At 51.4% G+C, this 23,956-nt stretch overlaps 1 protein-coding gene across 2 annotated transcripts; it reads left to right on the top strand.

The window, feature by feature from the left end:
• The first annotated feature begins 559 nt into the window (after window positions 1-559).
• On the top strand, window positions 560-23,808 carry KANK2 (KN motif and ankyrin repeat domains 2). Of its 2 annotated transcripts, XM_081134377.1 has the most exons (13): window positions 560-644; window positions 1,811-2,013; window positions 2,967-3,081; window positions 3,520-4,743; window positions 13,575-13,742; window positions 13,839-13,941; window positions 14,895-15,131; window positions 15,732-15,819; window positions 16,350-16,569; window positions 17,499-17,641; window positions 19,211-19,411; window positions 19,490-19,579; window positions 21,737-23,808. In XM_081134377.1, the coding sequence occupies exons 3-13, from the start codon at window positions 3,045-3,047 to the stop codon at window positions 21,788-21,790; spliced, it is 2,565 nt and encodes an 854-aa protein (XP_080990503.1). In that variant the 5' UTR covers window positions 560-644; window positions 1,811-2,013; window positions 2,967-3,044; the 3' UTR covers window positions 21,791-23,808. The 2 variants fall into 2 exon arrangements, with proteins under 2 accessions (XP_080990503.1, XP_080990504.1); XM_081134378.1 differs by lacking the exon at window positions 1,811-2,013.
• The last annotated feature ends 148 nt before the right edge of the window (window positions 23,809-23,956 follow it).

Below are 23,956 nucleotides of genomic sequence, written 5' to 3'. Positions count from 1 at the left end.
GCCCCTGCCTCATGGTCAGTGAATCTTCTCAGCACCACTATCAGGCAGAGTCTCAAGCTGGTCTTAGAGATGGGGAAACTGAGGCACCGAGCACTGAAAGGCATGGTGGGGCTGGGTGTGCAGCCCAGGTGTTAGCCAGGGCCTGTGCAGCCTTGAACTGACCCAGCCCCCCGCCTGCCCCGCGCAGCCGTGTACCAGGCCTGCACTGGGCCGCTTCCAGCCCCGGCCTGCTGGGGGAGGGGTGATCTCCCGCCGCCGCAGCCGCCCTCTGCGCCCTCCCGCAGCTGGGGCCCGGCCAGCCCCGCCCCTCCCCCCTCAGCGGCCCGGCTGCAGCAGGCGGGGCAGGACAGAGGGGGGCCCCGACCCGGGGACTCAGGGAGCGGAGGCGCGGGACCGGGCCGGGCAGCCCCAGGCGCGCGCACACACCTGTCCGCCGTGTGACCCGCCCTCGGGGCCGCATCTCCCCACCGCTGTCCTGCCCGCGGCGACTTGGGGGCGGCACCGGGCCTGGGGGCGGGCACACTGGAGGGGGCGGGGCGGAGCTGAGCCCGGGCCGGGAGGCCGGGAGGCCGGGAGGCCGGGCGGCGGCGCGCGGACGACTCGGGCGGCGGGACGCGGGCACGGCGGCGGCCGGAGCGCGGGAGGCGAGTAGGACCCGGGGTCGGGTTGGGGTTCGAGTCCGGACCGGGGTTCGAGCGTGGTCCCTACACCTCCGCCAACTCCGGGGCGTGACCTCGCGCGTATCGACCAGTCGCTGCCTCCAGCTCCACCATCTCAGCCCAAACTTCACGACTTTTGAGTATCTCTGCCCTGTTCTCATCTTTGACCCCCGTCCCTGCTTCTCTCCCCAACCCCGTCCTCCTCTTCCATCTGCAGCTCTCGCCCTGCCCCCCGCCCCATCACTGCCCCCCTCTGCCGCTGCCCCATCTCCGCCCTCCCCGCCTCGTTCCCTCCGCGCGGTCCCCCTGCGCCTTCGCCCTCCGCGGCCGGCGGGAAGGCGACCGGGCGTCCGGCTGGGCTGGGCCTTGGCCTGGCGGTTGGGCCGGCGTGGGGAGCGGCAGCTGTTTGCCATTAGCCCGGGACCCCGCAGGCCCCGCCCCTCCCTGCACGGGTGGGGTCCTCCTCACCCCCATCTTTGGGGCGGGCAGAGGGGCGGGAAGACCCTTAGAGACATCCAGCCGGGTCTGCGAGGGGGAACTTAGGGAGACCCCGTCGGACATTCGTGCCCACCCGGAGCCTGTGCCCCTTCCTTGAGCCCCTACCTTGTCTCCTCTTTAAGTGTCCTATCTTCCTTTCTCTCTGTGTCTATCTTGTGTCCCCCGCCCTGTCCCCCAGGGGTTCCATAGAGGGAGAGGGGCCTCAGCCCCAGGCATCCGCCCCCCCAATCTGCTTTCTCCACCTGGGGTCACCTAACCTCACTGAGGATGACCAGACCTGTCTCTGTCTGGGAAATGGGTTAGAGGGATGTGGAGTGAGGGTGAGGGTGGCTTGGCCCGCAATGGGGGAATCGGCTAGGTTTCGGTTCAAATCCAGGACCAGCCACTTACCCGTCCAGTGACCCTGGGCAAGTCACTGCACATTTCTTTGCCCCCAAGTTCCCTATCTGGTGGGGTTGTCTGATACTCGGATCATTATTGTAGTTATTACTATTATTCACCCCATCCCTGTCCACCTCCAGGGGTCCCCACAGGCTATTCCAATCCTGCTCCCTGTCTCCAGTCTCTCGGGTCCCCAGAAATTATTTGTAATCCTGTTGTGCAGGGGATGAATCTTCAGGTGGAAGACCAAATTTCCTACATTTGTGTTCCAGGCATTGCAAGACAGAGAAGTTAGGATAGAGACAGGGAGAGACAAGTAGAGAGAGACGCAGAGAGACAGAGACGTGGAGAGAGATAAAGCAAGACGCTAATCAAGAAACAGGAGGGGTGTGAGAAAAGGACCAGCTCGGCAGCCCCTGGAGCCCCAGCCCCGCCTTCATGCCCAGCAGGTGTCCCACCTGGCTCATCCTCCCAGGTACCCACTGCTCTGGCACCCACAGGTTGGAAAGGGTCCTCCCTGGTGGTGGGATGGGTCTGGGCCTCTGCAACAGGGTAGCTGGAGGTCAGACAGCAGAAAGGACTGGTTAAGCTCAGGCAAAGGGTTTGGGACAAAAGGACCCTGGCTGGACTCCAGGATTGGGAGGGTGAGTTAGTGAGAGGCCCTGATTGTCCCTCCCCTTTGCAGCCTCCAGGCACCCCCTCTTACTTCCTTCTGGCACCCCCATGACTTCCCGGGCCACCGCCCTGGCTGCTGGGCACCCCTCTCCCCAGCAGCCGGACATGCCCTGGGGGTGGGCAGGAAGTTCTCGTGTAGCCCGGCAGCGAAACTGTTTATTTTTAGAGAAAATTGTTTCCATAAAGGGGAAAGGCTTTGCTCTTTTTTGCCTCCCCACAATTTTCCCTACCCCCTCTACCCCAGCTTTCCTGACAGAACTCTTTTGGGGTCCCCTACCCTGAGCTGTAGCTCTGTTTTTGTCTCTGGGTCTCTGCCTCTTCAGATCCTTGCAGGATAGCTGTCCCCCTATTAGCACCCCAGCCCCCTGCCTACCTCAGCCCCCATCTGTCCCCATAACCAGCTCCTGGCCTGGGCTGAGGGAAAGGGGTGCAGGAAGGGTCAGGCCTGTAGGGCTTGGGGCCCCTGGCCTGGGGGCCTTGTGGAGGCGGGCCTGTAGGAACAGCTGGAGACTGTCCAGGAGCTGGACAGATGTGCGGGCAGGCTGTGAGGTTTGGTTTCTTTGTTCCAGGCCCTAGGGCCCCCACCCCACCCCACTCCTTTCCACAGCTTGGTTGGGTGTGCACCTATGAGAGGGTCCTTATTCAGGGAACAGGGGTGTTGGGAAGGATAGCTGTGGAGGGTGGTAGCCACATCCCCTCTCCTTCCCCTGCAGACCCTTCCTGACTCCAGTCTCCATTGCCCCCTCCTCCCAGGTAAGCCTCAGCCTGTGCTGAAGGCAGTTTGATTCTGAGCCTCCCAGTGACTTTTGAGGAACATCTACAGAGGGGAAGATGGCCCAAGTCCTGCACGTGCCAGCTCCCTTTCCAGGTCAGACTTCTGGAAAGGAAGAGGGCCCTGCCTGGGGGTTGGAGGGGAGAGGGGTGGGAAGATGGGCCTGACCTGGAGTTCTGAGGGAGGGAAAGGGTTCTGGGGGTAGGGGGAGATACATGGCCCTTCCTGGGATGGGGGATGGGGGTTGGGGGTGGACACAGACCTGCCCTGAGGGCCTGAATAGAGACAGCTTGGCTCTGTCCTGGAGGGAGACAGGGCCCTGTCGGGCGCGCGCGCGCGTGTGTGTGTGTGTGTGTGTGTGTGTGTGTGTGTGTGTGTGGAGGGGTGTTCTAAGACTGGAGACAGTTGAGCAGTTGAGGGCCCGGTGGGCTCCCATCCCTTAGGCAAATAAATCTTGACTCTCCCAGGAGGGGATCATTAGTTTTCACCCCCAGACAGCAGTGTTCAGTAGTTCTAGCTTTTCTCCTACCCTAGGGACCCCTGGCCCGGCCTCCCCACCTGCCTTCCCTGCCAAGGAGACTGACCCTCCCTACTCCGTGGAGACACCCTATGGCTACCGCCTGGACTTGGATTTTCTCAAGTATGTGGACGACATTGAGAAGGGCCACACGCTGCGTCGCGTGGCCGTGCAGCGCCGGCCCCGACTCGGCTCGCTGCCCCGGGGCCCTGGCTCCTGGTGGACCTCCACCGAGTCGCTGTGCTCCAACGCCAGCGGGGACAGCCGCCACTCCGCCTACTCCTACTGTGGCCGCGGCTTCTACCCCCAGTACGGCGCCTTGGAGGCCCGCGGCGGCTTCAATCCCCGGGTGGAGCGCACCCTGCTGGACGCCCGGCGGCGCCTCGAGGACCAGGCCGCGGCGCCCACGGGCCTGGGCTCCCTGACCCCCAGCGCAGCCAGCTCCACCAGCTCGTTGGTGGGCGTGGGGCTGCCGCCCCAGACGCCACGGGGCTCGGGAATGTCCACGCCAGTGCCGCCCAGCGCCGGGCACCTGGCCCACGTTCGGGAGCAGATGGCGGGTGCCCTGCGGAAGCTGCGGCAGCTGGAGGAGCAGGTGAAGCTGATCCCCGTGCTCCAGGTGAAGCTGTCAGTGCTGCAGGAGGAGAAGCGGCAGCTCACGGTGCAGCTGAAGAGCCAGAAATTCTTGGGCCACCCTTCAGGCGCCCGGGGCCGCAGCGAGCTCTGCCTTGATCTTCCGGAGGCTCCCGAAGACCCGGTAACACTGGAGACCCGAAGCGTGGGCACGTGGGTCCGAGAACGGGACTTGGGCGTGCCTGATGGCGAGGTGGCCCTTGCCGCCAAGGTCGCGGTGCTGGAGACCCAGCTCAAGAAAGCACTCCAGGAGCTGCAGGCAGCTCAGGCCCAACAGGCTGGACCCCAGCCTGACCCCCAACCCCAGGGCAGGCCACCGCCAGACAGCCCAGTTCCTGTGGACACCGTCCGGGTGGTAGAGGGACCTCGGGAGGTGGAGGTGGCAGCCAGCACAGCCGCTGGGGCCCCTGCACAGCGGGCCCAGAGTCTGGAGCCCTATGGAGCAGGCCTGCGGGCCCTGGCAACATCTGGAGGAACGGAGAGCTCCCCTGTGTTCCGAAGCCATGAAGTGGTGGAGGCAGTGTTCCCCTCGCCCACTGCATCCACTGGCAATGTCCACTTGGTGAAGAAGATCAGCATCACAGAGCAAAACTGCAGTGGGGCAGCAGGTGAGCCATAACGGGCAGGGAGGACAGTGGAGGGTCCCTCTTTCTTCATTTGAACAGCAGGGTCCAGCCACAGCCACAGCCCTAGCCCTCGTCTTCCACCATACATATCGCTCCCTATCTTGGAGCCTCTGTCTTTTCATCTGCAAAAAGGGAACAGAATTGTGCCACCAACTCAATGCTGTAGGGATCATGCTGAAAAATTGGGTCTCTATTAAATGTATGTTCTCATGCTTATCTATTGCATTGTAAGTGTCCAGAAAACAGAAAGTATTTGGTGAGGAGCATCCCCAAGAGGTTGGTTTGCTGAGCAAAAAACCCTTCCTGTTTATTCAGTAAGTGGCAGGAACCAATCTCAGACCAGTTTAAGCAATGAAAAGGAAATGTGTTGTTCACATAACTTAGTGATAGCTTCAGGCATAGCTTGATCCTGGTGCTCTGGAATCTCTAACTCTCTTTCTCTTCCTCTGTGCACCCTGGAGGCTTCTCTCTCAGGCCAGCAAAGGTGGCCCCACCACTCTGGGCCTCTGTGCTTGCAGCTCAGTGGAAAGGGAGCCCCTCAGTCCAAATATTGCCAGTAAAAATCCCAGAGGTGGCACTCATTGGCTGGCTTGGGTCACATGCCCAACACTGAGGTAATCATTGTCCCTCACTGCCTAGCTCCTCTGGGTAGAGGAGCCCCACTCAAGTCCTGTGGCCAAGTCCTGAGGGGTGCTCCCTAAAGGAAGTGCTGAGTCCTCATGACAAGAAAGGGGATGTGGGATATGCAGCTGCCCACCACTGCTGCCCTGAAGCCCCTGGGAGAAGTTGCCAGAATGATTCATAATAATAACAACAGCTGTTCTTTATCAGACACCAGCCTGATGCCTGGTGCTGTGCTAAGTGTTTCACCCATAGGGGAGCTAAAGACAGGGAGCTGTGCAGCCAGGCAACCTGGGTTGAAATTCCACTTCTTGTGTGTCCCCGAATGAGCAACTTCTCTTTGGACCTCTGCTTTCCTATCTGTAAAGTGGCATAATAATGGTCCCTACCTCTAGAATGCCTGTGAATTAGCACACACAGTAAGTACTCAATCCTTGCTTATTCCATGTCTGCTGATGATTTTCAGGTCGACTCTATTTATAGTTGGGGAAACTGGGGCTTAGGGAGAAGCTGCACTTGCCCTGTGTCACATAGCCAGGAAACGGCCAAACCAGGATCTGAACCAGGATCTGGCCTGAACCTGCAGCAGGGCTCAGAGGTGGGACCCAGGTTCTCATCCCAGCCTCATATGTAGGATGCCCAGAGCCTCATGCTGGGACTCGAGGGCGCAGCTGGAGGGTGGGGACCCAGCTGTGTTTTCTTGCTTTTCCATGTTTTTGGCCAGCGCTGGGCACCACCCCTCTGTTCTGTATCTATTCCAAACACCCAGCCCTGTGACTGGCCTCTTGCCAGGGGCCCCGCCTGGCCCAACCTCAGGGTCTCTGAGAGGCAACCTTCATTCCAGACATGCCTCCCAGGACAGTCATGGGGCCTTCTGCCTGCAGGACACACAGACATAGCAATGATCCCACCCTAAGCAAGCTGCCACCCCCAGTAGTTCTTCCTTGTGTCTCACTTAACTCCGTCTTGATGTAGTCAGCCCCAATGTGCTAATCCATTTTAATGTCTGCTCATTCAGCAAATGTTTATAGAGTTCCTGTTATGTACTAAACTCTTCTAGGCACTGGGGACATAGCAATGCACAAGATAGACAAAAGCCCCTGCAATAAACAAATAAGAGACCATAATAAATAAGTGAAGAAATATTATTTCAGAGAACACCAGTTTGAAGCAGATAATGTGTTCGATGGGGTGGAGGCCTGGGTTTCCCTGCTCCCTAGCTCTGTGCCCTTGAGCAATTTATTTAACCTCTCTGTGTCTCATTTGCAAATTGGGGTCCTGACAGCCTGATGCACCAGATTAATGTGAGGCTTACATGCATCAATTCATGTTAAGTGTTCAATGGGGGCACCAAGATATAGTGGGTACTCAAGGATTAGCTGTTGGCTCTGAACCAAGATGTGAAAGTAAGGAAGCAGCCAGATGGCAAAGAAGTGGGAAGAAGAGTCTTCTGGGAGGGCATATAGCAGGGGGAAAGGCTCTGAGGTGAGGAGGGGCATGGGTGCATCCTAGGTGTTGAACAAACTGGAATAGGATAAGGCTAGAGAAGTGAGGTCCAGGATAGCCTGAGCACAGGGGTGGGTCCTTCAGGCTTTGTAGACTGGTGAGGAGCAATATAGGAAATAAAATGAGATACGACACTAGGAGGACTTGACAAATGTTTGGACCATGTATTCACTTAGGTGGGTCAGCTAGATGCATAGTTGAAGGGTGGGGAGGCTGAGTGACAGTCTTCCCCTCCTGGAGCACCCCAAAGTCCTGGCAAAGGCACCACAGAGAGATCAGTGGAAGAAAGGGTGGCCAGACACATGCATCCCTGGGGTCTCTGCAAGACTTTGAAATTTCCTCTGCTCTTGTTTGAAACATGTTTCTATGAAAGCAATTTATATTCTCTGCGGAAGCTTTGGGAAGTACAGAAAAATCTAGAACACCAACCCCCCCCATAAACCTATCACTGCCCAAACGCAGCTGCTGTCAACACTTCTGCTTTTTTCCTTCCAAATTCTTTTTAATATTTTTATTGATTTCAGAGAAGAAGGGAGAGAGAGAGAGAAACATCAGTGATGAGAGAGAGTCATTGATCGGCTGCCTCCTGCACGCCCCCAACTGGGGATCGAGCCTGCAACCCAGGCATGTGCCCTGACTGGGAATCGAACCATGTGCTCCTGGTTCATAGGTGGACATTCAACCACTGAGCCATGCTGCCTGGGCTTCTTCTGAATTTTTTAACACAGAAAATAATATGTATTTTTCAAATCTGGTAACATGGGGCTGGTGGAATTTGTTGTTTCTTTTTATTTTACTTTTAAAAGCATTTAAGCAGCCCTTACTATAGATCAAGGCATTATTTGACTCCCTTTTAATATTTTAATTCATTTTAATCCCCATGTTATAGATGAGGAAACTGAGGCACAGGCGGATTAAGGGATCTGCCCACAGTTCTCAAAGCAAGAATTTATAATTTCTTTGATTTCTTTGATTTAACATTTTCCCAGGGACATTTTCTCATGTTATTAAGAATTCTTGGGATGCATTATTTATTTTTGAACAGCCACATCACTCTTAACTCTCAAGGGTGCCATGCAGACGTCTTTCCTCAGGAACTGATCTGTTTTTTCAGCACAGGTTTCTGAAAGGGCATTTTTGAGGGCCTTGATGTCTGTTACCAAATTGCTTTACACTCCCTTAGGTTCACTCCTTTCCAGCACTGGGTGGCTAAGTAATTTACGTTGTTAACAATTTCTTTTGCTCTTAAGGGGCTCAAACCCGAGTTAATGAAATTTCTTCTGCCCATGGTAACCACACTGATACTGTTTTACTTTACTCTTTTTTCACCTTCATTTCCACCCTCAATGAGGAGAGTCAATAAATATTTTCAGCTTTGTGGGCCCTATGATCTCTCTTGCAATGACTCAGTTCTACTTGTTTTTCCCCAGTTTTATTAAGGTATATTATATACAATAATATGTGTGTGTATATATATATATATATATATATATATATTTTAAGTTCTCTACAGGTTTGGACATTCTTTTTATTATTATTGATTTGAGAGGGAGAAAGAGAAAACATCAATTTGTTGTTCCACTTATTTATGCATTCATTGGTTGATTCTTGTATGTGCCCTGACTGGGGATCGAACCTGCAGCCTTGGCATATCGGAACAACACTCTAACCAACTGAGCTACCCGGCCAGGACAAAAATGTGTATTTTTAATTTTATTATTTTTTTAATCCTCACCCAAGGATATGCTTAGAGGGGCGGGGGGTAGGGAGAGAGATGACCAGGGATCAAACCCGCAACCCAGGTATGTGCCCTAACAATGCTCAACCAAGTAAGCCACTCCAGCCAGGCAAAAAATGTGTATTTTTAATGTATACATTTTGATGAATTTGGTGCCTCAGTTCTGCCTTTGTTGCATGAAAGCAGACTTAAACAATATAGGTATTAATAAATGAGCGTGGCTATGTGCCAAGAAAACTTCATGTCTCAACACTGAAATGTCAATTTCATATAATTTCCATGTGTCCCAGATGGAATCCTTCTTTTAATTGTTTTTCCAACCATTTAAAAATGTAAAAACTGCCCTGGAGGCCAATCTCTGCTCTATGCCATTCACACACCCCCTTCATCAGTTCTTAGCCTTCATCCCACTTAATATCATTCCTAGCAATCCACTTTCAGAAGCTTATTTAGATATTTGGGTGTCCTTGAAAAATATGCCTTGTGTGTGTTTCATTTCCTAAAATGGTATTGTGCTTTAGGGGGGAAAAAATCTCATTTCTTATTTTTTCCTCTGTACACAGTTTTTGAACTCTTCATACTGATGTTTATAAATCCGGTTTGTCACTTTTAATGCCCTAGTATGTGCTATACTTTCCTTTTCTGATCCCCCCTTGGTGGGCACCTGGGTTACTTCCAACTCCTGACTGCCGTGAACAGTGCTGGGACCATCCTCACCTGTTCCCTTCAGTAGGGTCACTGGGCCACAGGAGATGCACAGTTTCAGAAGTTCTGTCTGATCCTCTCTGGAAAAGCTGCCTTTGTTCACATTCCCACCAGCCACGCTTGGTTCGGAAGGCCCATTTCCCCACACCCCCACCAACATACAGTTTTATATGTCTTTCTAATGTTTTGCCCATCTGGTGCTGGTGCAAAGTGGTATCTCCTTGTTTTAATTTGCATTTCTTTGATTTCTGATGAGGTTGAGCATCACTATATGTTTAATAAGATCCCTCTGTGGATCACTTATTTGCCTTTGTCCATTTTTCTTTGGGCAGTTTTGAGAAGTTTCTGACATATTCCAGGATAGGGGTTGGTGAACTATGGCTTGTGGGCCAAATGCAGCCTGATGCCTGTTTTTATATGACTCACAAGCTAAGAATGGTTTTTATGTTTTTAAATGGTGGAACAATATGAAAAGAAGTAACATTTTGTGACATGAGCAAAATTATATGAAATTCAAATTTATAAAAACACAGCCACGCCTATTCATTTACTTAGTGTCTAGAGCTGCTTTTGCACTATTTTCTACTGAGACCTTATGGCCCACATAGCAAAAGTATTTACTGTCTAGCCCTTTACACAAAAAGCTTGTTGACTCTTGTTCTAGAAGATTATCACTTGCCCATTTTTGGCATTGTATCTCCTCCCAGTCTGTATTCTTCTATCTGTTGATTTTGTCTATGAGTCTTGGGTTTTTTGTTTGTTTGTTTTTATCAAATAGAAATCTTTATGTCAGACATAGTTAAACCAATCGTATTTAAAAAATTTTTTTCCATTATTATTAAGATGTAATTGACATATAACATTGTATTAGTTTAAGGTGTACAAATTAATGATTTTATATATGTATATATTATGAAATGGTTACCACAATAAGTTTTATTAACATCTGTCACCTTACAGTTGTTTTTTTTTTCTTATGATGAGAATGTTTAAGATTCACTCTCTTAGCAGCTTTCAAATATACAGTACAGTATTATGAACTACAGTCACCATGCTGTACATTACATCCCCAGGATTTATTTATATTATAACTGGAAGTTTGTACCTTTTCACCCCTTTCACCCATTCCCCATCCCCACCCCTGGCAACTACTAATCTATTCTCTATCTATGAGTTCAGTTTTATTAGATCTCACATATAAGTGAGATCACCTTCTATTTTTCATATATGGTCTGTGCTTTGTGGAATTTTTTTATTTATTTGAAGTCTCATTTGTTGAGGGTTGAGTGTTTTTTTTCCCCCATTACAGTTGTCATTCAATATTATATTAGTTTCAGGTGTACCACATAGTGGTTAGACATTGAGGAATTTGTAAAGGAATCTTTCCCCTTCCTGAGGCCCCAGATATTCTACATTTTCTTCCTGTGGTTTTGTAGTTGTGCCTTCATATTACCCCTTCAGAGTTTATTTTCTGTGTAAGGCCTGAGATAGGGTTCCAGCTTGATTTTCTTGGCTAGAGTAAGCTGCTTTCCCCAGCACCACACCACAGAGCCCACCCTTGACCACTGGTTAGTGGAAACCCCTCTGTCTTACTCCCAGTTCCCTGAGGGGGCCCTGTGCTGGGCTCCCTCTCCTCTGTTCCCTTGGCCCATCTTTCAAGTAACAATGCCCCACTATTTGGACTGTTCTGGCGTTGGCATATATTTTACTCTCTCCTAGGCTGGGTTCCCCATCTCTGCCCATTTTTGTAAAATTATCTTAGCTAGTCATGGACTTTAGTTTTTCCATATAAATTTTGGTATCAGTTTGCCCCATCCACCAGTGAAATAACAGCAATAAATATCATCATTTTTATTATTGTTATTTTAGCATTGCAGTGTCTGACCTTGACCTCATCATGCTGGAAGGAGTCACCCAAGGTTTTGGAAGCAGGGTGTGCTTTTCCTTGGGGCGGAATGGGCCGTGGTACTACTCCATTTTTTTTAATCTTTAAAAAAAATTGTGGTAAAATACACATAATATTTACCATCGCAACCATTTATAAGTGTCCAGATCAGTGGTATTCAGCAGTCATATTTTTTGTGCAACCATTACCACCAACCATCCCCAGAACTTTTCTATCTTCCCAAACTGAAATTCTGTCTCCATTAAACACTAACTCCCCCTCTCCCTCCTCCAGCCTCTGGCACCCACCATCTACTTCTTGTCTTTATGAATCTGACTCCTCTAGGGACCTCTTGTAAGTGGAATCACACAGTAGTTATGCTCTTGTGCCTGGTTTATTTCACTCAGCAAAATACTGCTTTACCTGATTTTTTTACCCTCCCAGGTATTTAAATTAGGGGCATGAGTTTGGGGCACAAGGTACAAACTGGCCATCTGCTTCCTGACACATTTCACTTGTCCACATAATGTTTTTGTTTGTTTGATGTGAATTTATTGACAAAGTTTAAAAAAAAACCAGGAGCCCTGGCCGGGTAGCTCAGTTAGTTAGAATGTCATCCAGATACACAAAGGTTGCAGGTTCAGTCTCCAATTAGGGCACAAACAAGAAGCAACCAATGAATGCATAAATAAATGGAACAACAAATTGTTCTCTCTCTCTGCCCTCCTCTCTCTTTCTAAAATCACTTTTTTTTTTAAATCAGGAGGTTCACGTAAAAACCAGCTCTGGAATTGGCCTGGCCCAAGCCACACCCTGGGCTGGGGTGCTGTCTGTGTGCTCATGGCCAAGTGTCTCATCTTTTCTATGTGCTTGTCCCAAGTATTTACTCCCTGTTTTTAACTCAAGTTGAGTGTCGCCCAGGGACTTGAGGAGGTAGTTACTGTGGATATTAGAAAAAGTTTTAACTGTTAAAGAGAATTAAAATGAATTGGTCTGTGGAGCCTGTGGCCAGTGGCAGGAAGGGGACGTCCTGGGGAAGTGGTGACAAGGAAGCCACACATTGGCTGGGGGGGCCTGAACCATTCCAAGACTTGGACAGCCACTCACAGTGGCGACTAGACTTTTGTTCCTCATTTTAGGCTGGTGATCTGGGCCTGGAGCTCCCTGCCAGTTCCATTCCCAGGTGGACAGGGGGCACCCTCAGGGCCTTGTGCCCACAAAGTCACCTCTGTCCTTAGACCAAACTAGGTGGGTTTTCTAAAAAATTGTGATAAGATATGCATAACATAAAATTCCCATTTTAAAGTGTCTGGCTCAGTGGCATTATTAAGCACATTCACGCTGTTGTGCAGCCATCACCACCACCCACCTCTAAAACTTTATCTTCCCAAACTGAAATTCTGCCTGGGCGAGGTTTTAATTGTCATTTTCCAATAGCTCTATTGTTTCTTTTCCCAATTTATTAAAGTAACACCTGCTTAGAGTTAAGTAAAGAAGGAAAAAAGAAGCCGAATACAAAATGACGTTTTTAGCACAATCCTTCTGTAAAAAATAAAAATGAAAATCATAGCCCTAGCCAGTGTGGCTCAGTTGGGCGGGCTTCATCCTGTGCACCAAAAGGTTGCCGGTTCCCTTCTGGGTCAGGGCACAGGCCTGCAGTGCAGGCTCAGTCCCCAGGACGGGTCATGCAGGAGGCAGCCGCCAATTGATGTTTCTCCTCTGTCTCTCCCTTCCTTTCGCTCTAAAAAGTCAATAAAAAATCTTAAAAAACACTTTAAAAAAATCATAATATTAAGTCTTATCAAAATAAAGTTTGCAATTCTCTTGAATTAGCAGATGCTTCTTGAGCACTCTTGAAGCGCAGCCATTGTCCTAAGCACTTCATCTCACCTCACTGTCTAGTCTACAGAAGATGCCAAGAGTAGGAATGTCATTCTCTGGAGGCACTGAGAGGTTAAGTGAATTGCCTGAGGTCACATCTGCTCCTAGAAGATGTGATTCCTTACGATGACCACCACATTCAGCTGTGATTCAAACCTGGTTTCCAGACACACTTAGTATGTTGTCGGAGGGGGGTCATGAGCCAGCACTGTGGGGCCATAGGACCTTCCCTGTCCCTGACCAGTGTGGGGCAGGCAACAAACCAGGGTTGGAATCAGATTCTGCTGCTTGATCACTGAGCAATCCTCTGGGGCCTCAGTTCGCTCATCTGTAATAATTCCACTTCTCATGGGCTGGGAAGAGTTGATGAAGTAATGGAATTAGCCCTCAGAGCCCCAGACCCCAGGAGGCAGTATTATTACTGTTACTACTTTGCTGTTGTTACCCACAGTGAGCGCCTCTTTCCTGCCCCTCCAGGTCTCCCACAGCCTTCTGCAGAGTCATCCTCATCACCCCCAGAGTCTGCAGCAGCCTCGCTGGCACAGCCCAAGAAGAACACAGGCTGGGTGCCTACCTGCAACACTACCGACAGGGAGCCCACCAGGCAAGCAGCCTCATGTGAGTCAGAGGAGGCCAGAGGTGCAAGTAAGTGTGCGTGGCTGCCAAGAGGGACAGAGCACTGGAGGCCCGGGCATGGGGTCTGGCTGTGGGCGAACCTTGTGACACCACCTCTCCCCGCAGGTGGGCCCCAGGTGGGCATGCGGTCCATCATGAAGCGGAAAGAGGAGCCTGCAGACCCCAAGGCCCATCAGAGGAGCCTCCAGTTTGTGGGGGTCAATGGAGGGTGAGAGGAGCCCCTAGCACACTCCCCAGCTTCCATGCCCCTGTTTGTTCCAAGAATATACCAAGGACCTGGCCTAAGCCCCTCACTTTGATTCATTCATTTAACTAATGCACGATAGACAAGTGAGGAAACTGAGGCACAATGAGGCTGAGTGCCTTGCTGGAGCTCACGTGGTGACCAGGAGTCTGCCTAGATGGTCTGGCTCTAGATGTATGCTCTAACCACTGTACTATGTTACCCCCTGGAAGGTGCCAGATTAAGCTCCCTGCCCTGATGAAGCTTTTGGACTATCGGGGCCTCAGGCCCCAATGGGAGGTCCCAGCAGTGTGGTTGGAGCAATGACAGGGACGCTCAGGCAGTGTGGGATCTTGGGGAGGCACAGATGTCCCAGAGAAGTCACTGAAGGATGAGCACGTGTGCTACAGGACAGCAGGAGCTGGCAAAGTGAAGGGGGGGGGGGGGTGAGAGGGCTTGCCTGGTGGAGGGCACAGCCTGGATAAAGGCTCAGAGTGAGAGGCAGCACAGTGACATGATTAATGGGGGGCATGGGGAGCGATGGTCAGGGACAGTTTGAGACCTCAAATGCCAGGAAGCTTAGACTTTGTCCAGAGGAAGCAAGAAGCATGAGGGACCCATTCGAGGTAAGGCAAGGGTCTTACATCTGTGTAAGGAGCAGAGTGTGTGAGAGGTACCGAGAGATAGAAGGAAAAAGCAGTGTCCCTCCCTGACCTCCCCAGCGTGATCCCAGTCACAGCTAGTGTTTATTGAGCACTTACTAAGTGCCAAGTGCTGTTAAGACACATTCCTGAAGACCTGTGAGGTCCATGCTGACGTTATCCCCATTTAACAGATTGGGAAACCAAGGTCCTGTAGTCAGAGCCCCACACCCCTTCTCCACCATTTGCTATCCCATCTGCAGCATCTCTCCTGCCCCACTTATCCCTCTTCCCCAGGTGTGAGTCCTCATCTGAGGACTCCAGCACGGCAGAGAACTTCTCGGACAATGAGAGCACAGAGAATGAGACCCCAGAGCCCGAGGCAAGGGTGCCAAGTGTGGCTGAAGCCCCCCAGCTCAGGCCCACAGGTGCAGCAGTAGCCAAGAACAACCGGGAGGAGTGCCAACTATCTCGGGAGGCTCAGCATGTGCCCACAGCTGAGGGGGCATCAGGATCAAATGTGGAAGAGATCCGGTCAGTTTTCTGGGTGGGAGGCAGGGCCAGGGTTGTGTGTGGGGTGACCTCAAATCCCTCCATCCAAGCCTTTTGAGTGAATATCCCATCAGTCATGCACATCTTAGTCTAAATTAGCAGAGAAGTACTTTTCTCCCTCTGGGCATCTTGAAGGCTTGGAGGCTTTGATGAAGAGCCTGATGGGAGCAATTGGGCTGTTGGGTTAGGCAAGTAAAGTCCTTAAGCTACCCACCTTTTGGGGACATTTTTGTCCCACCTGTCTATCCTGTTTATCTCTTTTTTTCCTTGATGAAAAATCTGGCATTAGGAACATATTTTCCACCTGCCACTGACCACTTGGAGTAAACTAGCCTGTGTGCCCACTTTCCCTTGGAGTCTGTTTGTCCCCCATGTATGCCTGTGGAGTATAGTGTAAAAATTTGTTCTTGGTGAAGGGGCCTCTGAGGTTCTACCAGTCAGGTGAGCCCTGGAAGGACTGGGTGAGTGCCATGGTAGAGAGCACTGAGGCCCTTTCCGAGCACCCCAGCCAGATGTCGAAAGTAGGGGAAACCCAGGAGGCTGAGGTGGGTGTTCCTGAGATAAACTCCCTCCCCCTCACAGGATGGAGCTAAGCCCTGATCTCATCTCAGCCTGTCTAGCCTTGGAAAAGTACCTGGACAACCCCAATGCCCTCAGCGAGCGGGAGCTGGTACGCGGGGACCCTGGGACTGGGAGGGCCCTCCTCTGCACCCTGGCTTCTCCTCATCTGCAGTGCTCCCTGTGCCAGCCTCAGGGGGACCCTGGGAGCTTGGGGGCAGTGTGCTTGAGTCGTGGGCCTTAGAGAGGGACCGGGGAGGTGGGGAGGGGCCTGAGGATGATCGCCTGCTGGCAAACCTGGCCTTGGTTCCTGGTCCTTCGGGAGCTTGAGGGAAGGGGATGTCGTATTTCCCTCCACTGGTGTCCACACTTGCCTTTGAAGGACATATCCAGGATGGAGGCGCTAACAACTTTCTCTGGGGGGCAGATCTTGGACTGCAGTGTCCCCACTTCCCTCTAGGGTCCTTGTCTAGGATGGGGATATAACACTTTACTCTAGGGGCTCCTCTTGGTGGGGTGCCCACACTCCCCTCCAAGGCTCCGGTTCAGGATCGGGACATCCGCACTCCCCTCCTGGGGCTTAGCCCTGGAGAAGGTGGGCTGCCGCCTGCCCTCACACCCTTCTTTCCGACCTGCATCCAGAAAGTGGCCTACACCACAGTGCTTCAGGAGTGGCTGCGCCTGGCCTGCCGCAGCGATGCCCACCCTGAGCTTGTGCGGCGCCACCTGGTCACGTTCCGGGCCATGTCATCACGGCTGCTGGACTATGTGGTCAACATTGCTGACAGCAATGGCAACACTGCGCTGCACTATTCTGTGTCCCACGCCAACTTCCCAGTTGTGCGGCAGCTGCTGGACAGCGGTAAGCCCTGCCAGGCAGGCTGCGGGGGCCCTGGGAGAGCTGGTCAGCTGCCACCCTGCTTTGGTGGTCTGATGGGGAAGACACCGCCCGCCCACTCTGGTGGGGGAGATGCAGGCCCTACCTGTAGCCCCAGTATTCTGGGAAGGCCAGCCATGGTTCGGGGAAACATGTGGCCCTTCCACCATCCACTTAGACCGCTGTACAGTGGAGGTCATGCCTCTGGAACCCTAGTCTGAGGGATGGACATGTCCTCCAGTCTGGGGCTTGGAGAGAAGATGTGGTCCTCAATTCGGCAGGAAAATATTTTCCTTTCCCTAGTCAGACTGGGAAGACACAGACTCCTAGTTTGATGAAGGAGGTGGAACCCAGAATCTGATGGAGGAGACATAGACCAGTCTGAGGGAGACTGGTGTTCAGGTTAATGAGGGAGACACATCCTACTCCCAGTCTGAAATGTGGGTGCCAGTGCCGGGGGAGCAGTCTGATGGAGGAGTGGGATGGCTTCAATTATAAGTGGAGTGGCTCCATTTAGAAGAGACAGGTATCAGAATGGAAATGGGGGAAAAAGAAGGAAAAAAAAAGAATGGAGACAGGTATCAGAATGGAAATGGGGGGAAAAGAAGGAAAAAAAAGAATGGAGACAGGTATCAGAATGGAAATGGGGGAAAAAGAAGAAAAAAAAGAATGGAGAAGGACATCCTGGGGCAGAATGGGGTTCTCAGTCTGAGAAGAGAGAGGAATTAGGCCACGTCTGGACTGATGGAGGAGACATGATGCCCAGTGCTCATTATGGTCGAGTGAAACAAGCTCCATCCCGGTCTGATAGCAGAGATGTGGCCTGGTCCTTGGGGACCCGCCCCCAGACCGAGGCAGGCCTAGCTCACATCAGCAGGGTCTGAGGGCTCGTGTCGTCCTGCCCCCTCCATCAGGTGTCTGCCAGGTCGACAAGCAGAACCGTGCTGGCTACAGCCCCATCATGCTCACCGCCCTGGCCACCCTGAAGACCCAAGATGACATCGAGACTCTCCTGCAGCTCTTTCGGCTTGGAGACGTCAATGCCAAAGCCAGCCAGGTACGGACCCTGGGCAGCCTTTCCCATTTACTAAGTCCTGGCTGTGCCCCAAGCCCAAACATGACCTCGTTTCATGCCCAGGAGAGAGTTCCCACTCCACAGACAAGGAAACTGAGGCTCAGAGAAGCAGAGTCATTTTCTCAAGGTCATATTAGAGGAGGGGGATTTGAAGGGAGAGGATCTAGCTCCAGAGCCCTGTTCTTATGCCCTTCCCCGACAGGCCGCCTCTGTTGCAGGACCTTTTGGTGGAAATGGGTGGGGGATGGGAGAGGACATGGGGGTCCTCAGCCTTTCTTAACCTGACACCATCCCCCATGCTGCTTGGTAATTCATTGGGCAGCAAGTGGATGCCAGAGGCTCAGATAGTGGAAAAGCAGGCATGGCCCCCACGTCCTGAAGCTCACTAGCCAGTGGGGGGCTCTGGGAGCCATGGGCATTTCAGGCAGCATGGAGGTTGGAGAGGTTTGGACACGGGCTGCAAAAAGCCACTAGAGGCGTTGCATCGGTGCAGTGGTGTGGCCCACTTTCTGATTTGAAATCTCCCTCCAGCTGCATGTTGGGAGCAGAAGCTGGGAGGCAGGGGAGTGGACAGGTGTAAGGCAGAAGAGTAGGGCAGCTAGGACACAGCGAGGAGGGGAGGGAATCAAAACAGCATAAAAGCGCGGAAAGAAAGAAGCAGGGAGCTGTGGTGCGCATACAGGAGCAGACCCTGCTTGCTTTTTTTTATTGATTTCATGTTTTTTAATTAAAAATAATTTTTTAGTGGTTTACTTTTTTTAAATTGAGGTGAAATTCACATAACATTAACCCTTTTAAATGTACAATTTAATGGCACTTAGTACATTTATAGTGTTGTGCAACCATCACCTATATCTATTTCCAGAACATTCCCATCACCCCCAAAGGAAACCCTGCACCCATTAGCAGTGACTCCCCACTCTCTCCCACAGTCCCTGGCAACCACCAGCCTGCTTTTTGCCTCTGTAGATTTACCTATTGTGGGTATTTCATATAAATAGAGTCAGGTAGTGTGTGCCCTTTAGTATCTGGCTTCTTTCACTGAGCATAATGTTTTCAAGGTTCATCCATGGTGTAGTGTGCATGCCATAGTGCTTCATTTCTTTTGAAGGCTGAGTAATATTCTGTAGTATGGGTTTACCGAAGTTTGTTTATTGTTCATGTACTGGTGAACACTGGTTTACAAATTTTTATTGAGGTTCAACTGACATAGAGAAAAGTGTACAAATCTTAACTTGATAAATGTTTACATATGTTTACACCTGTAAGTTAGGCACCTGCTTTAGGTGGGGGTGGGGAAAGGAGTAGCATTTCCCTGAGGAGGCGGCATTTAAGCTGAGGCCTGAGGAGTGAGAATGAGACAGCAGGAGGAGGGGGTGATGAGCAAGTGCAAAGGCCCAGTGGTGGGAAGGACTGATTGAGGCACAGAAGGAGGCCAGGGAGTGGGGTGCTGTTAGCGTCAGATTAGTCAGGAACCATGAAAGGTTCCAGTGCAGGGTGACATGTCTTGGAGCCTGCGTAGTTCATAAGCCTGTTTCTTGTCCTGCCCAGGCAGGGCAGACAGCCCTGATGCTGGCAGTCAGCCATGGGCGGGTGGATGTGGTCAAAGCTCTGCTGGCCTGCGAGGCGGACGTCAATGTGCAAGATGATGACGGCTCCACAGCCCTCATGTGTGCCTGCGAGCATGGCCACAAGGAGATCACGGGACTGCTGCTGGCTGTGCCCAGCTGCAACATCTCACTCACTGACCGCGTGAGTCAACACTCAGGTGCACCTCAGGGAGGGCAGGAGCTCAGTGCCAGGTGTCATTATAGCAATGGTGCTTTTCAGGATGGGAGCACGGCTTTGATGGTGGCCTTGGACGCGGGGCAGAGTGAAATTGCATCCATGCTGTACTCTCGCATGAACATCAAGTGCTCGGTGAGTCTCAACCCTGGCAGGGCAGGGGGTGGGGGCCTTGGGAGGGGACAGATGCTTCTGAAGAACTGATGGTGTATGGATCCTGAGCCAGGGACTTAATAGTCATCTGCTTGCTGAACTTCCATGGTGCCCCATGAGGAAATGAGTCACAGAGAGCTGAGACTGCATGGTCATGGTCGACATAACTATTTGAACTTGGTTCTCTGGTTCCAAACGCATGCTCTTAATCACTATTCACTCATTTGAGAAATATTTACAGAGCACCAGCTGTCTCTGGCCCTATTGTAGGTCCTGGCAGTCACAGCACTGAACAAAACAAAAAAGTTTCTGCCTTCATAGAGCAGACATTCTAATTAAAAGACAAAATAAGCAAATTAGTGTATCATAGCCAGAGAATGGTAAGTACTGGGATAAGAGGGAAAGTGGGTGATGGAGGAGCTACTTGAGACCTTGATGAATTGGTGACATGTGAGCCAACACTTGAGGAAGTGAGAGAGCAAGTTATGTGGCTCTCCAGGCAGAAGGAACAAACAGTGCAAAGGCCCTTAGGCAGGAACATTCTTGGTGTGTTTGAGGGGCATCAAGGAGCCCCAGAGGGAAGAGACGAGGGCAGGGAGATGACGCCACAGATCATGCAGGGCCTTGTGGGCCACACAGTGAAGACTTTGGCTTTTAAAGCATGTCATTGTATCAAAGGCCTTGAGAGGTCTCACTGTAAAGAAACCTAATTTAACTGTGTTTAACCCAACATTGCTCTTATTTGATCACAGAAATCTGGGTTTTTTAAAAATCTTGTCTGTTAGCAAAACACTCTTCCAGAAGAGTAATAGGAGGGTGATGTTGATACTAGCTGTGTCGTAAGTGCCTGGTGGAGAAAAAAGCCCTTCTAGTCTGGTGGAGCACAGTCCCTTCCAGTCCAATGGGGGAGACGGAGACAACCCCTATAGGTGCTCAAAGTGATACTCTTGTGTAATGGAGGAGACAATACAAATACCAAGTGCCTACTGGGTGTGATTTCTTGAACCTTCCACAATAACCCGATATGTTTGCATAAAGTACTATTATTATTTCTGTTTTTCAGGTGGGAAAGTTGAGGCTTAGAATGGTTACATCCTTGGTTCAGGGTCTCACAGCCAGGAAGGGGCAGAGGCCCTGGGGCCTGTCTGACTCCAGACCTTGGGCAGGATCCTCGCTGCCCCCTCCTCCTCACCCCCACTTGCACTTGCCCCAGCTTCCCTGAGGCATATCTGGGACCGGGTTCAAGAGTAGCATGGTGGGTGTCGACCACAGCAACTCCCCAAATGGTCCAAGAGAGGGAAGGTTGCAGAGACATATGCCATCTGTCTCCACCTGGCTCTCAGGTTCTTCTGAGGCTCCAAGTTTTTCTGGCTTCAGGATGCCTGGGCCTCAGTGGTGACACTCAGGATCACCTGGGGATCAGCTTTCGACCTCAGTTTCCTCAACTGGAAGATCGGGGTGATGGGCTGGTGATGCCTTGCTATCTGATCTGTGCTCCTGCCCCCAGGGACTCCTGAGGGAGGAACCCCAGTTCTCCATCACTGTCTACCTGGACCACTGCCATAGCCTCTGCCCCCCCACTGCCCCCTCCTGTCTGCTCTCCCCACAGCAGCCAGAGGTCACTGTGGACACCTGAGTCAGAGCACACCCCTCCTGTACTCACAGCCCTCTCTCACTCCCACCTTAGTTGGAGAAAAAGCTAAAGTCATCTGTAAAGCCCGTCAGGCCCTGCACAACAGCCCTCGCCTCCACCCCTCTGTCCTTCCTCTCCCCCCGCTCACCGAGCTCCAGCCACACCAGCCTTACCACCACCCCTGCTTCAGGACCTCTTCACTGGCTCTTCCCTCTGCCTGAAATTCCCTGCTCAGCCCCCTTGGCTGGCCCCTCAGCATCATTCAGCGCAGACATCCCCCTCCCTGACCACCTGCCATCCACTTTCATTCCCTTCCATCTCTTATCCCTGATGAAAACCCTCTCCTGCATTTATGTATTTGCTTCTTGGAGGCACCTCCCCCAAAGGTGGCCTCCTTGAGGCCAGGGGATCACAGCCTCTTGTTCGCTCACCGCAGCTGCAGGGCTAGCCAACAGCGCGGCGCCTGGGAGGCAAGGATGCCAAACAAGGAATTCTTCTCGTTTCAGTTTGCCCCGATGTCAGATGACGAAAGTGCTGCATCGTCCTCCGCAGAAGAGTAGCCATGAGAGGGGACCAGAGGTGCCTCCCCTCGGGGGCCAGTCAGCCCCAGAGCAAACCGCCCCTCCTCCCTTGTTCTTCCTCCCGGGCTCCTTCCTGCCCACCCCCCTCGTACCCACCAAGGCCTCGGTCTCAAAGGCAAGTGAGTTTTTCTTCTGCTTCCCAGGGGGAACCCTTAACAGTGACAAGACTCCAGCTTAAAGCGGGGTTTTCCCTGTACCCCAGTTCAAAGCAGCCACAGTGCAGACCAAAACTACATTCTCATATAAATTGGCGCCAGAGGCCGATGCTGGGGCGTGGGTTTGTGGAGAACCCTGAGAACACTCAACTGGCAGTGACGGGGAGGAGGGCAAGAGGAAAAAGTATTGTAGTTTTTGAATCACCATCGGGGAATGGGGGAAATCATACTACTTGTTGCCAAATTTGAAAGTCACTGGAATTGCATATTCTCGTTTTAATCCTGAGTGTTATTACACACGGGTGGCGTCTGGAGTGGCTTAACTCCCCTTTGCCCCCCTGCATTTAATTGTCTGGTATATAATAGTGTTTTGTCCACTCCCCCCAGGCAGCTTCTTGGGGGAATTTTGTTCACAAAACAGATTCTGTCCTTGTCACCGGGAGTAGGAAATTTAGTCCCTTCTGCTTTCTCGCTGCCACTACAAGTGTCGCCCCCATTCAGGTGGGGGGAGCCTCAGGACTCTCAGCAGCTGAGATGTGTGAGCCGATATGTGTGAGTTCATATCAAGAAATTACCCCCAAATCTGACCCCTCCCCACATGGAGGCCCCAGCAAATATTAATTTTCCTAGAAAATCCTTCAGACCTGGAGACACAGGAAATGAATCCTGTTCCCAGAGCCACTGATGAGTCCCTGGGCTTAGAACCCGGGTTACGGGCCGTCCTGATCCTCCTCAGACTCCAGAATTTCTCTCTTCAAAGGAAAGAAAACAGGCCGTGTGTTTGTTGGCAGAGCATGGGGCCGGCTCCAGAAACCCCATGTGTGCACAATTAAAAGTTGGCTGCCCCCGGAGGGCTCCCAGTGCAAACTTAAAGAGGCAGGGCCTTGCTGAAAACCAAACAAGGGCCAGCTGGGTTTTTTTTAACCTACACGCTTTCCGGAGCTGCCTGGAACAAGGCCTGCTGGAAATAGGGCTTGCCAGACACTCACAGTTTCCTTAATGGCCTGTTTTGTCCCCAGAATCTCAACATAGTTTTCTTTCCTGTTCCTTCCTTTTGTGAACCAAAAAAAGAAAAGGGATAGATTCCGAGCCTCCAGAAGTGCCTTTGTGACAGGGGAGTAAGACCTCTAGCTAATAGGTGTCCTGCCCTCCCTTGTCCAGTTCTCAGCTTGGTTGCCAGAGTCGAAGTCAGACCACAGGAGGACAGATCAGGCCCTGAGTGCTCACATGTTCATTCAATAAAGCCAAACGCTGGCTTCTCTCCTACAGAAGTGGGTTTCTTGGCTTGAGGGAGTCTGGCTTGCTTTGATTTTGATTGAAGGGATCAAAATCTTTTTTACTTTGTACCTAAGACAAAAGAGCTTGATGGTCAAAGGAGGAAGGCACCCTAGTGTGTGTTTGTGTGTGTGTGTGTGTATGTGTGTAAATTGGAGAGAAAACAAAAACCAAAGCTGCTTGGGGATGTCCACTGGTATCTGATGGAAGGAAGGCTGCAGCTTTGGGCAGCTTTGAGAATCGGTACAAGAGTTGTGTGCCTATGTGTCCTGGCCCAGAGTCAGGGGGTGTGTTTATTTTAAGCTTCTAGAAGCAGCTCATTGACACCGCCATATTTGTCCCTGTGTTCTCCTCTCCCCTGGGACCCATTGCGCTTGGCGTGATAGACTACCAGGGGTCCTGCCTTTGTCCCCATTCTCTTCTCACATGTATTCATGACCTTTAACTTTACTTTCCAACCATGGTACGTCGATAAAGACAGTATTACACTTAAATGAAGTATTCCTTTTTGTAATCATTTTTTAGATAGTAAAGGAATTTAATAAAGCTACCTTACAATAATGCCGATATCTGTGTCTGATCTGTCTCAGTGTATTCCTCTTTAAGCTTTAAAATAGGTACCTTTTTTAGCATTTACTTATTTTGAACAATGTTCATAACTACAAAAAAGTGACAAAACTATTATACCAAACTCCCTTATGCTCTCTCCTAGACC

The sequence above is a fragment of the Miniopterus schreibersii genome (assembly GCF_964146895.1).
Source record: "Miniopterus schreibersii genome assembly, chromosome: 4".
In the NCBI taxonomy this organism is placed as follows: Eukaryota; Metazoa; Chordata; class Mammalia; order Chiroptera; family Miniopteridae; genus Miniopterus; species Miniopterus schreibersii.
Note: the sequence above shows the minus strand (reverse complement) of the source record. Positions and strands in the feature narration are given on the sequence as shown.